The sequence below is a fragment of the Leptodactylus fuscus genome, chromosome 7, assembly GCF_031893055.1.
Source record: "Leptodactylus fuscus isolate aLepFus1 chromosome 7, aLepFus1.hap2, whole genome shotgun sequence".
Classification (NCBI taxonomy): Eukaryota; Metazoa; Chordata; class Amphibia; order Anura; family Leptodactylidae; genus Leptodactylus; species Leptodactylus fuscus.
In genome coordinates, this window is record NC_134271.1 from 624147 (window position 1) to 640540 (window position 16394).

The window sequence follows — 16394 nt, forward strand, 5'->3', positions numbered from 1 at the left end:
TCCCGGGTTCAGGCACAGGGAGTAGTCCCATCTTATGTAGTTATCTGCCATCCATAGGACAGTGGGGGGGGGGGGGATGTCAGAGACCCCCAGGTGCAGACACAGGGAGTTTTTGGGGAGTTTGTCCACTATGATGGAGTCCACAGCACTCACCATCTTTGGGACGACCACTGACTGCATGAACGGCGCGCTGCCTGACCACGACTCCTCCACCCTTTAACCCCTTCCGCCGATGGCCGTTTTTGATTTTCGTTTTTGAGCAGTCTGCCAGAGAGAATCACTGCTGTCCGGCTGGGGAGGGGGGGGGGTCTTTACAAAGTTCCTGGTGCCAGTGATCACCGGTAAATGGCAGCGTCCATGTGCCGCCGGGAAAATGGCGCCTCGGTCAGCTTTGACTGAGGCACCAGAAGGGTTAATGCCCACAATCAGTGCGGGCACCAACCTTGGGCATTACTGCATGTTGCCTGTTGTAGGATACAGCAGACACTAAGCAGCTGCCCGGGTGGCCGCTATAGTTAAACACCCGGCGTCAGGAAGGGGTTAACCTCTTAAGGCTCCTGCCCAATTGTACTAGACCACAACCAACTCCAAGAGGAGACCTCCGGGCACAGCTCACGTGTCAGAATCAGCCAGACCAGACAGCGGACCAGTCCTGACACAATCATATGTATGGAGGGTAATAGGTGACCTGTGTGCGCCCGACCCCCCCAAACAAACCGCCACTCACAAGAATATTAATAATAATACGAATGATAATAGAAGGAAACGTAATAACTGCCTAAACCTGCCCAAATCTTCACGTACCTGTCGTTGCGCTGCAGGTGTAGGCCCAAGCCTCGGGCAGGAGATGAACAAACACATCGCCCATAATCCACCAATAGCAAAACTCAGCAGCTGCTTCAGCCTCCGGGCGCCCTCTGCAGACCGAAATCCAGAGTCAATTGCAATGCCAAATATCTATTCGGATGTGCCAATAAAGCTTGTTTGATTTGAATGCCCTCCTATACAGGGAGAATGGCCCCCAGTAGGGATGAATGGCCCCTCCCCCTGTAGTAGAGATGAATGGCCCCCTCCCCCTGTAGTAGAGATGAATGGCCCCCTCCCCCTGTAGTAGAGATGAATGGCCCCCTCCCCCTGTAGTAGAGATGAATGGCCCCCTCCCCCTGTAGTAGAGATGAATGGACCCCTACCCCTGTAGTAGAGATGAATGGCCCCCTCCCCCTGTAGTAGAGATGAATGGCCCCCTCCCCTGTAGTAGAGATGAATGGCCCCTCCCCCTGTAGTAGAGATGAATGGCCCCCTCCCCCTGTAGTAGAGATGAATGGCCCCCTCCCCCTGTAGTAGAGATGAATGGCCCCCTCCCCCTGTAGTAGAGATGAATGGACCCCTCCCCTGTAGTAGAGATGAATGGACCCCTACCCCTGTAGTAGAGATGAATGGCCCCCTCCCCCTGTAGTAGAGATGAATGGCCCCTCCCCCCTGTAGTAGAGATGAATGGCCCCCTCCCCCCTGTAGTAGAGATGAATGGCCCCCTCCCCCCTGTAGTAGAGATGAATGGCCCCTCCCCCCTGTAGTAGAGATGAATGGCCCCCTCCCCCCTGTAGTAGAGATGAATGGCCCCCTCCCCCCTGTAGTAGAGATGAATGGCCCCCTCCCCTGTAGTAGAGATGAATGACCCCTACCCCTGTAGTAGAGATGAATGGCCCCCTCCCCCCTGTAGTAGAGATGAATGGCCCCTCCCCCCTGTAGTAGAGATGAATGGCCCCCTCCCCCCTGTAGTAGAGATGAATGGCCCCTCCCCCTGTAGTAGAGATGAATGGCCCCCCCCCTGTAGTAGAGATGAATGGCCCCCTCCCCCCTGTAGTAGAGAGAATGGCCCCCTCCCCCCTGTAGTAGAGATGAATGGCCCCCTCCCCCCTGTAGTAGAGATGAATGGCCCCCTCCCCCCTGTAGTAGAGATGAATGGCCCCCTCCCCCCTGTAGTAGAGATGAATGGCCCCCTCCCCCCTGTAGTAGAGATGAATGGCCCCCTCCCCCCTGTAGTAGAGATGAATGGCCCCCTCCCCCTGTAGTAGAGATGAATGGCCCCCTCCCCCTGTAGTAGAGATGAATGGCCCCCTCCCCCTGTAGTAGAGATGAATGGACCCCTACCCCTGTAGTAGAGATGAATGGCCCCTCCCCCCTGTAGTAGAGATGAATGGCCCCCTCCCCCCTGTAGTAGAGATGAATGGCCCCCTCCCCCCTGTAGTAGAGATGAATGGCCCCCTCCCCCCTGTAGTAGAGATGAATGGCCCCCTCCCCCTGTAGTAGAGATGAATGGCCCCCTCCCCCTGTAGTAGAGATGAATGGCCCCCTCCCCCTGTAGTAGAGATGAATGGCCCCCTCCCCCTGTAGTAGAGATGAATGGCCCCTCCCCCTGTAGTAGAGATGAATGGCCCCCTCCCCCCTGTAGTAGAGATGAATGGCCCCCTCCCCTGTAGTAGAGCTCCCTTCCCCCCAGCCACCTACCCAGACCAGTCAAAGTGGGATTCCAGCCCAACAGAGAACTTCCACCTGGAGTTCTGCAAATACCTGCTCCATGTCCATCGCAACACCACCAACATGGCCTGCAGGGCAGAGCTAGGCAGACTCCCCCTATGGCTCACCATACAGAAGAGGGCGCTAGCTTTCCAGGCACACATCCAGGGGAGCGACTCCTACCACCACCAAGCCTGGCTAAGCCACCTGAGCAAACCAGACATTCACCAACCAAACAGCAGCCAACCACCAAACCAAAAACACCAAACAGATGATAACCAAGGCCGAAATAAAGGCGACCACAAAGGCAAACAGAGAGCGGTACATTGAAGAATGGAGAAACGAAATAAATAACTCCAAGAAACTCACCAATGTGTACCAATCCCTACAAAGGGACTACACCATGGCCACCTACCTGGAGAGAATACGCCACACCAAGCACAGATGATCCCTGCCATATACTGTCCTGTCCTGCAGAGCCATAGGCACCGTCTCCTCCCATATACTGTCCTGTCCTGCAGAGCCATAGGCACCGTCTCCTCCCATATACTGTCCTGTCCTGCAGAGCCATAGGCACCGTCTCCTCCATATACTGTCCTGTCCTGCAGAGCCATAGGCACCGTCTCCTCCATATATGGTCCTGTCCTGCAGAGCCATAGGCACCGTCTCCTCCCATATACTGTCCTGTACTGCAGAGCCATAGGCACCGTCTCCTCCCATATACTGTCCTGCAGAGCCATAGGCACCGTCTCCTCCCATATACTGTCCTGCAGAGCCATAGGCACCGTCTCCTCCCATATATGGTCCTGTACTGCAGAGCCATAGTCACCGTCTCCTCCCATATAAGGTCCTGTACTGCAGAGCCATAGGCACCGTCTCCTCCCATATACTGTCCTGTCCTGCAGAGCCATAGGCACCGTCTCCTCCCATATATGGTCCTGTACTGCAGAGCCATAGGCACCGTCTCCTCCCATATAAGGTCCTGTACTGCAGAGCCATAGGCACCGTCTCCTCCCATATACTGTCCTGTCCTGCAGAGCCATAGGCACCGTCTCCTCCCATATACTATCCTGTCCTGCAGAGCCATAGGCACCGTCTCCTCCCATATACTGTCCTGTACTGCAGAGCCATAGGCACCGTCTCCTCCCATATACTATCCTGTCCTGCAGAGCCATAGGCACCGTCTCCTCCCATATACTATCCTGTCCTGCAGAGCCATAGGTACCGTCTCCTCCCATATACTATCCTGTCCTGCAGAGCCATAGGCACCGTCTCCTCCCATATACTATCCTGTCCTGCAGAGCCATAGGCACCGTCTCCTCCCATATACTGTCCTGTACTGCAGAGCCATAGGCACCGTCTCCTCCCATATACTATCCTGTACTGCAGAGCCATAGGCACCGTCTCCTCCCATATACTATCCTGTACTGCAGAGCCATAGGCACCGTCTCCTCCCATATACTATCCTGTCCTGCAGAGCCATAGGCACCGTCTCCTCCCATATACTATCCTGTCCTGCAGAGCCATAGGCACCGTCTCCTCCCATATACTGTCCTGTACTGCAGAGCCATAGGCACCGTCTCCTCCCATATACTATCCTGTCCTGCAGAGCCATAGGCACCGTCTCCTCCCATATATGGTCCTGTACTGCAGAGCCATAGGCACCGTCTCCTCCCATATACTGTCCTGTCCTGCAGAGCCATAGGCACCGTCTCCTCCCATATACTATCCTGTACTGCAGAGCCATAGGCACCGTCTCCTCCCATATACTATCCTGTCCTGCAGAGCCATAGGCACCGTCTCCTCCCATATATGGTCCTGTACTGCAGAGCCATAGGCACCGTCTCCTCCCATATACTGTCCTGTCCTGCAGAGCCATAGGCACCGTCTCCTCCCATATACTATCCTGTACTGCAGAGCCATAGGCACCGTCTCCTCCCATATACTATCCTGTCCTGCAGAGCCATAGGCACCGTCTCCTCCCATATACTGTCCTGTCCTGCAGAGCCATAGGCACTGTCTCCTCCCATATACTATCCTGTACTGCAGAGCCATAGGCACCGTCTCCTCCCATATACTATCCTGTCCCGCAGAGCCATAGGCACCGTCTCCTCCCATATACTGTCCTGTACTGCAAAGCCATAGGCACCGTCTCCTCCCATATACTATCCTGTCCTGCAAAGCCATAGGCACCGTCTCCTCCCATATACTATCCTGTCCTGCAGAGCCATAGGCACCGTCTCCTCCCATATACTGTCCTGCAGAGCCATAGGCACCGTCTCCTCCCATATACTGTCCTGTCCTGCAGAGCCATAGGCACCGTCTCCTCCCATATACTGTCCTGTACTGCAGAGCCATAGGCACCATCTCCTCCCATATACTGTCCTGTCCTGCAGAGCCATAGGCACCTTCTCCTCCCATATACTGTCCTGTACTGCAGAGCCATAGGCACCGTCTCCTCCCATATATGGTCCTGTCCTGCAGAGCCATAGGCACCGTCTCCTCCCATATACTATCCTGTCCTGCAGAGCCATAGGCACCGTCTCCTCCATATACTGTCCTGTACTGCAGAGCCATAGGCACCGTCTCCTCCCATATACTGTCCTGTCCTGCAGAGCCATAGGCACCTTCTCCTCCCATATACTGTCCTGTACTGCAGAGCCATAGGCACCGTCTCCTCCCATATATGGTCCTGTCCTGCAGAGCCATAGGCACCGTCTCCTCCCATATACTATCCTGTCCTGCAGAGCCATAGGCACCGTCTCCTCCCATATATGGTCCTGTCCTGCAGAGCCATAGGCACCGTCTCCTCCCATATACTATCCTGTCCTGCAGAGCCATAGGCACCGTCTCCTCCCATATATGGTCCTGTACTGCAGAGCCATAGGCACCGTCTCCTCCCATATACTATCCTGTCCTGCAGAGCCATAGGCACCGTCTCCTCCCATATACTGTCCTGTACTGCAGAGCCATAGGCACCGTCTCCTCCCATATACTGTCCTGTACTGCAGAGCCATAGGCACCGTCTCCTCCCATATACTATCCTGTACTGCAGAGCCATAGGCACCGTCTCCTCCCATATACTGTCCTGTACTGCAGAGCCATAGGCACCGTCTCCTCCCATATACTGTCCTGTCCTGCAGAGCCATAGGCACCGTCTCCTCCCATATACTGTCCTGTACTGCAGAGCCATAGGCACCATCTCCTGCCGTATACTGTCCTGCAGAGGTATTCTTATTGGGGATGGATATCTCCATAGTACAGCATCCATCTAGTGCAGTGGTTCTTATCCGGGGTTCCATCGCACCCTAGGCCCTATGCCCGGTTCATTTTGTGTCCCAGTAATAGACCATACACCTATGTCTTGAATTTGGAAAAAAATCATATTTGATTTATGACTAAAGAAGGGTCTGGTGAATGTGCAGATGAGACTGGTGGGGTCGGGACCTCAAACAAGGTTAAGAACCAGTGGTCTAGTCATATGGAGGTACAGGGGGGGGGGGGGGCACAGCCTTCTATGGGGGCCATAACTTCGGCTCCAGATGACCCAGCTAAATCTGGAGACAGTGAGGATCATACAAGCACTTGTAAGCTGTCCGTACCTTCAGATCGAAGCGCAGCACCTGCTTCAACAGGAATTACTAAGAGCGGAAAGACCCCACTTAGTCCCACCAGCAAAGAGCCAATCAGAGAGCAGATCCAGGCGTCCAAGGAGGAGGTGTTGACATTTTCACAGGAGCGGCTTCCTGGAACACAACCAGAACTATGGTGGAAGAGCAAACATGCAAGGGGCAGCCAGGGTACGATCCTGTGCCACATCATCCTATGGAGAGATAGAGAGAGGGGGAGAAAGGGTTAAAGAGACGGTAAAGGCCGACAGTAGCGTCTGTACTTAAACTCATGTGACACAACCGATACCGCGATAAGGGCAGTCAGTAACCAGGACAGGTGTAGGAAGCATGAACAAGACCGCTAAGAAACAGCCATGGCTGCACCGCATGGCCGCAGCAGCAGGCGAGACTCGGAGAAATATCAGGGCGTATGCTTGGAGGTGAGTAACGCTAAGGGCATGGACACACGGAAAAAGTCAAGGTTGTCTTCTGCCATGTGAATATACCCTGACTGCTGTAAAATGCTCGGAACCCCAAGTGACACTGAGGGGTGTAAGGTCAACCGCTCATGACCCCCGCCGGACACAACCTTGTAAGATATGGAGTAACTGTAGAGAGGTGACCCGGTGCTAAGAAAACTCACAGGCTGCAACCCCACACCCTGAGTGACCCCATACTGCTCCAGAGTAACTCCTTAGGGTGCAACCTTAGCCCTCAAAGTAATGGAGCCTTGGTCCTTCAGCAACCCCTTAGAACATAACCTCAAACCCCCAACAGACACACTAATCCTAGATATATCATCACCGCTACACTATGACCTAACATCACACAACACGCACGAAGCACAACCCGAGCCAAACAGAAGACAAAAAGAGACTGAAGGAAGGTAAATGAGGAAAAACGGGGAAAAGGCTCAGACCTGACCTGTGCGGCTCCACGCTCGGCCCCAATAACTGCAGGTGACACCACGGACAGCGGCACAAGCTCTAATCCTCCATCCTGCCAGTAACAAGGCTCAGACCTGACCTGTGCGGCCCCAGTACCTGCAGGTGACACCACGGACAGCGGCACAAGCTCTAATCCTCAATCCTGCCAGTAACAAGGCTCGGACCTGTGCGGCTCCTGTACCTGCAGGTGACACCACGGACAGCGGCACAAGCTCTAAATATCCAATCTGCCAGTAACAAGGCTCGGACCTGACCTGTGCGGCTCCATTACCTGCAGGTGACACCATAGACAGCAGTACAAGCTCTAATCCTCCAACCTGCCAGTAACAAGGCTCAGACCTGACCTGTGCGGCTCCAGTACCTGCAGGTGACACCACAGATAGCGGCACAAGCTCTAATCCTCCAACCTGCCAGTAACAAGGCTCAGACCTGACCTGTGCGGCTCCAGTACCTGCAGGTGACACCACAGACAGCGGCACAAGCTCTAATCCTCCATCCTGCCAGAAACAAGGCTCAGACCTGACCTGTGCGGCTTCAGTACCTGCAGGTGACACCACAGACAGCGGCACAAGCTCTAATCCTCCATCCTGCCAGTAACAAGGCTCAGACCTGTGCGGCCCCAGTACCTGCAGGTGACACCATAGACAGCGGCACAAGCTCTAATCCTCCATCCTGCCAGTAACAAGGCTCAGGCCTGACCTGTGCGGCTCCACGCTCGGCCCCAATACCTGCAGGTGACACCACAGACAGCGGCACAAGCTCTAATCCTCCATCCTGCCAGTAACAAGGCTCAGACCTGACCTGTGCGGCTCCAGTACCTGCAGGTTACACTACAGACAGCGGTACAAGCTCTAATCCTCCAACCTGCCAGTAACAAGGCTCAGACCTGACCTGTGCGGCTCCAGTACCTGCAGGTGACACCACAGACAGCGGTACAAGCTCTAATCCTCCAACCTGCCAGTAACAAGGCTCAGACCTGATCTGTGCGGCCCCAGTACCTGCAGGTGACACCACAGACAACGGTACAAGCTCTAATCCTCCAACCTGCTAGTAACAAGGCTCAGACCTGACCTGTGCGGCCCCATTACCTGCAGGTGACACCACAGACAGCGGCACAAGCTCTAATCCTCCAACCTGCTAGTAACAAGGCTTGGACCTGACCTGTGCGGCTCCAGTACCTGCAGGTGTCGGCACAGACAGCAGCACAAGCTCTAATCCTCCATCCTCCCAGTAACAAGGCTCAGACCTGACCTGTGCGGCCCCAGTACCTGCAGGTGACACCACAGACAGCGGCACAAGCTCTAATCCTCCAACCTGCTAGTAACAAGGCTCAGACCTGACCTGTGCGGCTCCAGTACCTGCAGGTGACACCACAGACAGCGGCACAAGCTCTAATCCTCCATCCTCCCAGTAACAAGGCTCAGACCTGACCTGTGCGGCTCCAGTACCTGCAGGTGACACCACAGACAGCGGCACAAGCTCTAATCCTCCATCCTGCCAGTAACAAGGCTCAGACCTGACTTGTGCGGCTCCAGTACCTGCAGGTGACACCACAGACAGCGGCACAAGCTCTAATCCTCCAACCTGCTAGTAACAAGGCTCAGACCTGATCTGTGCGGCTCCAGTACCTGCAGGTGACACCACAGACAGAGGCACAAGCTCTAATCCTCCAACCTGCTAGTAACAAGGCTCAGACCTGACCTGTGCGGCTCCAGTACCTGCAGGTGACACCACAGACAGCGGCACAAGCTCTAATCCTCCATCCTCCCAGTAACAAGGCTCAGACCTGACCTGTGCGGCTCCAGTACCTGCAGGTGACACCACAGACAGCGTCACAAGCTCTAATCCTCCAACCTGCTAGTAACAAGGCTCAGACCTGACCTGTGCGGCCCCATTACCTGCAGGTGACACCACAGACAGCGGCACAAGCTCTAATCCTCCAACCTGCTAGTAACAAGGCTCGGACCTGACCTGTGCGGCTCCAGTACCTGCAGGTGTCAGCACAGACAGCGGCACAAGCTCTAATCCTCCATCCTCCCAGTAACAAGGCTCAGACCTGACCTGTGCGGCCCCAGTACCTGCAGGTGACACCACAGACAGCGGGCACAAGCTCTAATCCTCCAACCTGCCAGTAACAAGGCTCAGACCTGACCTGTGCGGCTCCAGTACCTGCAGGTGACACCATAGACAGCGGCACAAGCTCTAATCCTCCAACCTGCTAGTAACAAGGCTCAGACCTGATCTGTGCGGCTCCAGTACCTGCAGGTGACACCACAGACAGCGGCACAAGCTCTAATCCTCCAACCTGCCAGTAACAAGGCTCAGACCTGACCTGTGCGGCCCCATTACCTGCAGGTGACACCACAGACAGCGGGCACAAGCTCTAATCCTCCAACCTGCTAGTAACAAGGCTCAGACCTGACCTGTGCGGCTCCAGTACCTGCAGGTGACACCACAGACAGCGGCACAAGCTCTAATCCTCCCAGTAACAAGGCTCAGACCTGACCTGTGCGGCTCCAGTACCTGCAGGTGACACCACAGACAGCGGCACAAGCTCTAATCCTCCAACCTGCTAGTAACAAGGCTCAGACCTGATCTGTGCGGCTCCAGTACCTGCAGGTGACACCACAGACAGCGGCACAAGCTCTAATCCTCCAACCTGCTAGTAACAAGGCTCAGACCTGACCTGTGCGGCCCCATTACCTGCAGGTGACACCACAGACAGCGGCACAAGCTCTAATCCTCCAACCTGCCAGTAACAAGGCTCAGACCTGACCTGTGCGGCTCCAGTACCTGCAGGTGACACCACAGACAGCGGGCACAAGCTCTAATCCTCCAACCTGCTAGTAACAAGGCTCAGACCTGACCTGTGCGGCTCCAGTACCTGCAGGTGACACCACAGACCGCGGCACAAGCTCTAATCCTCCATCCTGCCAGTAACAAGGCTCAGACCTGACCTGTTCGGCCCCAGTACCTGCAGGTGACACCACAGACAGCGGTACAAGCTCTAATCCTCCAACCTCCCAGTAACAAGGCTCAGACCTGACCTGTGCGGCCCCAGTACCTGCAGGTGACACCATAGACAGCGGTACAAGCTCTAATCCTCCAACCTGCCAGTAACAAGGCTCAGACCTGATCTGTGCGGCTCCAGTACCTGCAGGTGACACCATAGACAGCAGTACAAGCTCTAATCCTCCAACCTGCCAGTAACAAGGCTCAGACCTGATCTGTGCGGCTCCAGTACCTGCAGGTGACACCACAGACAGCGGTACAAGCTCTAATCCTCCATCCTGTCAGTAACAAGGCTCAGACCTGACCTGTGCGGCTCCAGTACCTGCAGGTGACACCACAGACAGCGGTACAAGCTCTAATCCTCCATCCTGTCAGTAACAAGGCTCAGACCTGACCTGTGCGGCTCCAGTACCTGCAGGTGACACCACAGACAGCGGCACAAGCTCTAATCCTCCAACCTGCCAGAAACAAGGCTCAGACCTGACCTGTGCGGCTCCAGTACCTGCAGGTGACACCATAGACAGCGGTACAAGCTCTAATCCTCCAACCTGCCAGTAACAAGGCTCAGACCTGATCTGTGCGGCTCCAGTACCTGCAGGTGACACCACAGACAGCGGTACAAGCTCTAATCCTCCAACCTGCTAGTAACAAGGCTCAGACCTGACCTGTGCGGCCCCAGTACCTGCAGGTGACACCACAGACAGCGGTACAAGCTCTAATCCTCCAACCTGTCAGTAACAAGGCTCAGACCTGACCTGTGTGGCTCCAGTACCTGCAGGTGACACCATAGACAGCGGTACAAGCTCTAATCCTCCAACCTGTCAGTAACAAGGCTCAGACCTGACCTGTGCGGCTCCAGTACCTGCAGGTGACACCATAGACAGCGGTACAAGCTCTAATCCTCCATCCTGCCAGTAACAAGGCTCAGACCTGATCTGTGCGGCTCCAGTACCTGCAGGTGACACCATAGACAGCGGCACAAGCTCTAATCCTCCAACCTGCCAGTAACAAGGCTCAGACCTGACCTGTGCGGCTCCAGTACCTGCAGGTGACACCACAGACAGCGGCACAAGCTCTAATCCTCCAACCTGCCAGTAACAAGGCTCAGACCTGACCTGTGCGGCTCCATTACCTGCAGGTGACACCACGGACAGCGGCACAAGCTCTAATCCTCCATCCTGTCAGTAACAAGGCTCAGACCTGACCTGTGCGGCTCCAGTACATGCAGGTGACACCACAGACAGCGGCACAAGCTCTAATCCTCCAACCTGCCAGTAACAAGGCTCAGACCTGACCTGTGCTGCTCCAGTACCTGCAGGTGACACCATAGACAGCGGCACAAGCTCTAATCCTCCAACCTGCTAGTAACAAGGCTCAGACCTGACCTGTGCTGCTCCAGTACCTGCAGGTGACACCACAGACAGCGGCACAAGCTCTAATCCTCCATCCTGCCAGTAACAAGGCTCAGACCTGACCTGTGCGGCTCCAGTACCTGCAGGTGACACCATAGACAGCGACACAAGCTCTAAACCTCCAACCTGCCAGTAACAAGGCTCAGACCTGACCTGTGCGGCTCCAGTACCTGCAGGTGACACCACAGACAGCGGCACAAGCTCTAATCCTCCAACCTGCCAGTAACAAGGCTCAGACCTGACCTGTGCGGCTCCATTACCTGCAGGTGACACCACGGACAGCGGCACAAGCTCTAATCCTCCATCCTGTCAGTAACAAGGCTCAGACCTGACCTGTGCGGCTCCAGTACCTGCAGGTGACACCATAGACAGCGGCACAAGCTCTAATCCTCCAACCTGCCAGTAACAAGGCTCAGACCTGACCTGTGCGGCCCCAGTACCTGCAGGTGACACCACAGACAGCGGCACAAGCTCTAATCCTCCAACCTGCCAGTAACAAGGCTCAGACCTGACCTGTGCGGCCCCAGTACCTGCAGGTGACACCACAGACAGCGGCACAAGCTCTAATCCTCCATCCTGTCAGTAACAAGGCTCAGACCTGACCTGTGCGGCTCCAGTACCTGCAGGTGACACCATAGACAGCGGTACAAGCTCTAATCCTCCAACCTGCCAGTAACAAGGCTCAGACCTGACCTGTGCGGCTCCAGTACATGCAGGTGACACCACGGACAGCGGCACAAGCTCTAATCCTCCAACCTGCCAGTAACAAGGCTCAGACCTGACCTGTGCGGCTCCAGTACCTGCAGGTGACACCACAGACAGCGGCACAAGCTCTAATCCTCCATCCTGTCAGTAACAAGGCTCAGACCTGACCTGTGCGGCTCCAGTACCTGCAGGTGACACCACAGACAGCGGCACAAGCTCTAATCCTCCATCCTGCCAGTAACAAGGCTCAGACCTGACCTGTGCGGCTCCAGTACCTGCAGGTGACACCACAGACAGCGGCACAAGCTCTAATCCTCCAACCTGCCAGTAACAAGGCTCAGACCTGACCTGTGCGGCCCCAGTACCTGCAGGTGACACCACAGACAGCGGCACAAGCTCTAATCCTCCAACCTGCCAGTAACAAGGCTCAGACCTGACCTGTGCGGCTCCAGTACCTGCAGGTGACACCATAGACAGCGGTACAAGCTCTAATCCTCCAACCTGCCAGTAACAAGGCTCAGACCTGACCTGTGCGGCTCCAGTACCTGCAGGTGACACCATAGACAGCGGTACAAGCTCTAATCCTCCAACCTGCCAGTAACAAGGCTCAGACCTGACCTGTGCGGCTCCAGTACATGCAGGTGACACCACGGACAGCGGCACAAGCTCTAATCCTCCAACCTGCCAGTAACAAGGCTCAGACCTGACCTGTGCGGCTCCAGTACCTGCAGGTGACACCACAGACAGCGGCACAAGCTCTAATCCTCCATCCTGTCAGTAACAAGGCTCCAGGGGATGGATTCCCTGCTGTAACCTCACATAACAGGTTTGCTGCTCACATGTTGTACCTGCCGGATATCACAGGATTTGTCTGACATTAATTTACACACCCAGTGCTGGTAGAACTACACGGAAATAATGACCCCGGGCACAGGCGCCAACTCAGCCACATAACACGAGAAATACCTTCACAACTCACTGTGGTTTATATGTGAGGAGTGCGATACTGGGGTCAGGAAAGAAACGTCGTCCAGAACGACCAATAATGACCGAAAGGAAAGGTAACCTAGAGCGCCAAAGACACCAACAGAGCGCCAAAGACACCAACAGAGCGCCAAAGACACCAACATAGAGCGCCAAAGACACCAACACAGAGCGCCAAAGACACCAACACAGAGCGCCAAAGACACCAACAGAGCGCCAAAGACACCAACACAGAGCGCCAAAGACACCAACACAGAGCGCCAAAGACACCAACATAGAGCGCCAAAGACACCAACATAGAGCGCCAAAGACACCAACAGAGCACCAAAGACACCAACACAGAGCGCCAAAGACACCAACACAGAGCGCCAAAGACACCAACATAGAGCGCCAAAGACACCAACAGAGCGCCAAAGACACCAACACAGAGCGCCAAAGACACCAACACAGAGCGCCAAAGACACCAACACAGAGCGCCAAAGACACCAACAGAGCGCCAAAGACACCAACAAAGAGTGCCAAAGACACCAACAGAGCGCCAAAGCCACCAACACAGAGCGCCAAAGACACCAACAAAGAGTGCCAAAGCCACCAACAGAGCGCCAAAGCCACCAACACAGAGCGCCAAAGACACCAACATAGAGCGCCAAAGACACCAACAAAGAGTGCCAAAGACACCAACAGAGCGCCAAAGCCACCAACACAGAGCGCCAAAGACACCAACAAAGAGTGCCAAAGCCACCAACAGAGCGCCAAAGACACCAACACAGAGCGCCAAAGCCACCAACACAGAGCGCCAAAGCCACCAACACAGAGCGCCAAAGCCACCAACACAGAGCGCCAAAGACACCAACACAAAGCGCCAAAGACACCAACACAGAGCGCCAAAGACACCAACATAGAGCGCCAAAGACACCAACACAGAGCGCCGCCTTGAGGACAGAACGTAATTATCTGTCAGAGACTCCTGCTCTAGAGGAGACATTTATAAAAGGCCACTAAATTTCAGATGCTAACATCTAGAACCAGCCACATCTAGAACCGGCCGCACCCCCGCCCCATCATCTAGAACCAGCCGCACCCCCGCCCCATCATCTAGAACCGGCCGCACCCCCGCCCCATCATCTAGAACCGGCCGCACCCACGCCCCATCATCTAGAACCGGCCGCACCCCCGCCCCATCATCTAGAACCAGCCACATCTAGAATCCCCCCCTCCCCATCATCTAGAATCGGCCGCACCCCCGTCCCATCATCTAGAACCGGCCGCACCCCCGCCCCATCATCTAGAACCAGCCACATCTAGAATCCCCCCCTCCCCATCATCTAGAATCGGCCGCACCCCCGTCCCAATATCTAGAACCGGCCGCACCCCCGCCCCATCATCTAGAACCGGCCGCACCCCCGCCCCATCATCTAGAACCAGCCACATCTAGAATCCCCCCCTCCCCATCATCTAGAATCGGCCGCACCCCCGTCCCATCATCTAGAACCGGCCGCACCCCCGCCCCATCATCTAGAACCAGCCACATCTAGAATCCCCCCCGCCCCATCATCTAGAACCGGCCGCACCCCCGCCCCATCATCTAGAACCGGCCGCACCCCCGCCCCATCATCTAGAAGCGGCCGCACCCCCGCCCCATCATCTAGAACCGGCCGCACCCCCGCCCCATCATCTAGAACCAGCCACATCTAGAATCCCCCCCTCCCCATCATCTAGAACCGGCCGCACCCCCGCCCCATCATCTAGAACCAGCCACATCTAGAATCCCCTCCTCCCCATCATCTAGAATCCCCCCCTCCCCATCATCTAGAACCGGCCGCACCCCCGCCCCATCATCTAGAACCGGCCGCACCCCCGCCCCATCATCTAGAACCAGCCACATCTAGAATCCCCCCCTCCCCATCATCTAGAACCGGCCGCACCCCCGTCCCATCATCTAGAACCGGCCGCACCCCCGCCCCATCATCTAGAACCAGCCACATCTAGAATCCCCCCCGCCCCATCATCTAGAACCGGCCGCACCCCCGCCCCATCATCTAGAACCGGCCGCACCCCCGCCCCATCATCTAGAAGCGGCCGCACCCCCGCCCCATCATCTAGAACCGGCCGCACCCCCGCCCCATCATCTAGAACCAGCCACATCTAGAATCCCCCCCTCCCCATCATCTAGAACCGGCCGCACCCCCGCCCCATCATCTAGAACCAGCCACATCTAGAATCCCCTCCTCCCCATCATCTAGAATCCCCCCCTCCCCATCATCTAGAACCGGCCGCACCCCCGCCCCATCATCTAGAACCGGCCGCACCCCCGCCCCATCATCTAGAACCAGCCACATCTAGAATCCCCCCCTCCCCATCATCTAGAACCGGCCGCACCCCCGTCCCATCATCTAGAACCAGCCACATCTAGAATCCCCCCCTCCCCATCATCTAGAACCGGCCGCACCCCCTATATCGTATAATTGGCCACTGGATCAAGAAACTTTTTTGCACTGATTTTGGCCTGAGGTCTGGCCACCATTGCCATGGGGAATCCTTGAGATCACAGGGGACGGTCTCATCCCTTCCTCCGCTCCCCATCCCCCAGGTGACGAGGGCAGAACTACAAGTACCAGCAGTTTCCAACCTTTCTGCCTGCAAAGTGAGTTAGTGAAGAGGTGAAGCTGAGCCTTGTAGTCCCACAACTCCTGGACAAGGCAGACAAACATGGCAGAGAAGGATTCCAGGACTTGCTGAGACTTGTAGTCCCACAACTCTGCAGCTTTTCTAGTTGTTCAGTCTGGTGGGCCATGTAAAGCCCAGCAGGGACCAGAGCGACCCCCAGACTGCACCTCACAGCCGACTACAGCCCGACTACAGCCGCACGTACCACAACAACTCCCGTCCCGGCTCCTGCTCCGTCTCTCGGTCCCGGCCATCCCCGAACTCCTCCGCCCAAATCTCCGCCCCCCTGTGGGAGCCACGTGTCACCTCCCCCGGAACCAAGAGCGCAGCCCCCGTGTGTGAGGGAAACATTTAACTCTGCACTTCCGGGTGGAGAGACGCCTATGGGGGAAGGTAAATAAAGCTGCACAGGCGGTGCGGTGTGACATCTAGCGGACAAGAGGTGAACTGCAGGGAAAATGGATTTATTTACACTATTGGATCCAAAAAGACAGGCCGGGAACCCCATGGGGGCGTCAAAGCAAAATGGGGGGCCCTAT

The 16394-nt window shown here is 55.8% G+C and overlaps 1 protein-coding gene across 1 annotated transcript in view; it reads right to left on the bottom strand.

Moving 5' to 3' along the window:
* SLC39A13 (solute carrier family 39 member 13) overlaps window positions 1-16155 on the bottom strand; it is a 22424-nt gene extending 6269 nt beyond the window's left edge. Inside the window, 4 exon segments of the mRNA XM_075281832.1 lie at window positions 805-867; window positions 870-917; window positions 6120-6340; window positions 16061-16155. Coding sequence (XP_075137933.1) covers window positions 805-867; window positions 870-917; window positions 6120-6339 — 331 coding nt within the window. The 5' untranslated portion in view covers window position 6340; window positions 16061-16155.
* Between the last annotated feature and the right edge of the window lie 239 nt (window positions 16156-16394).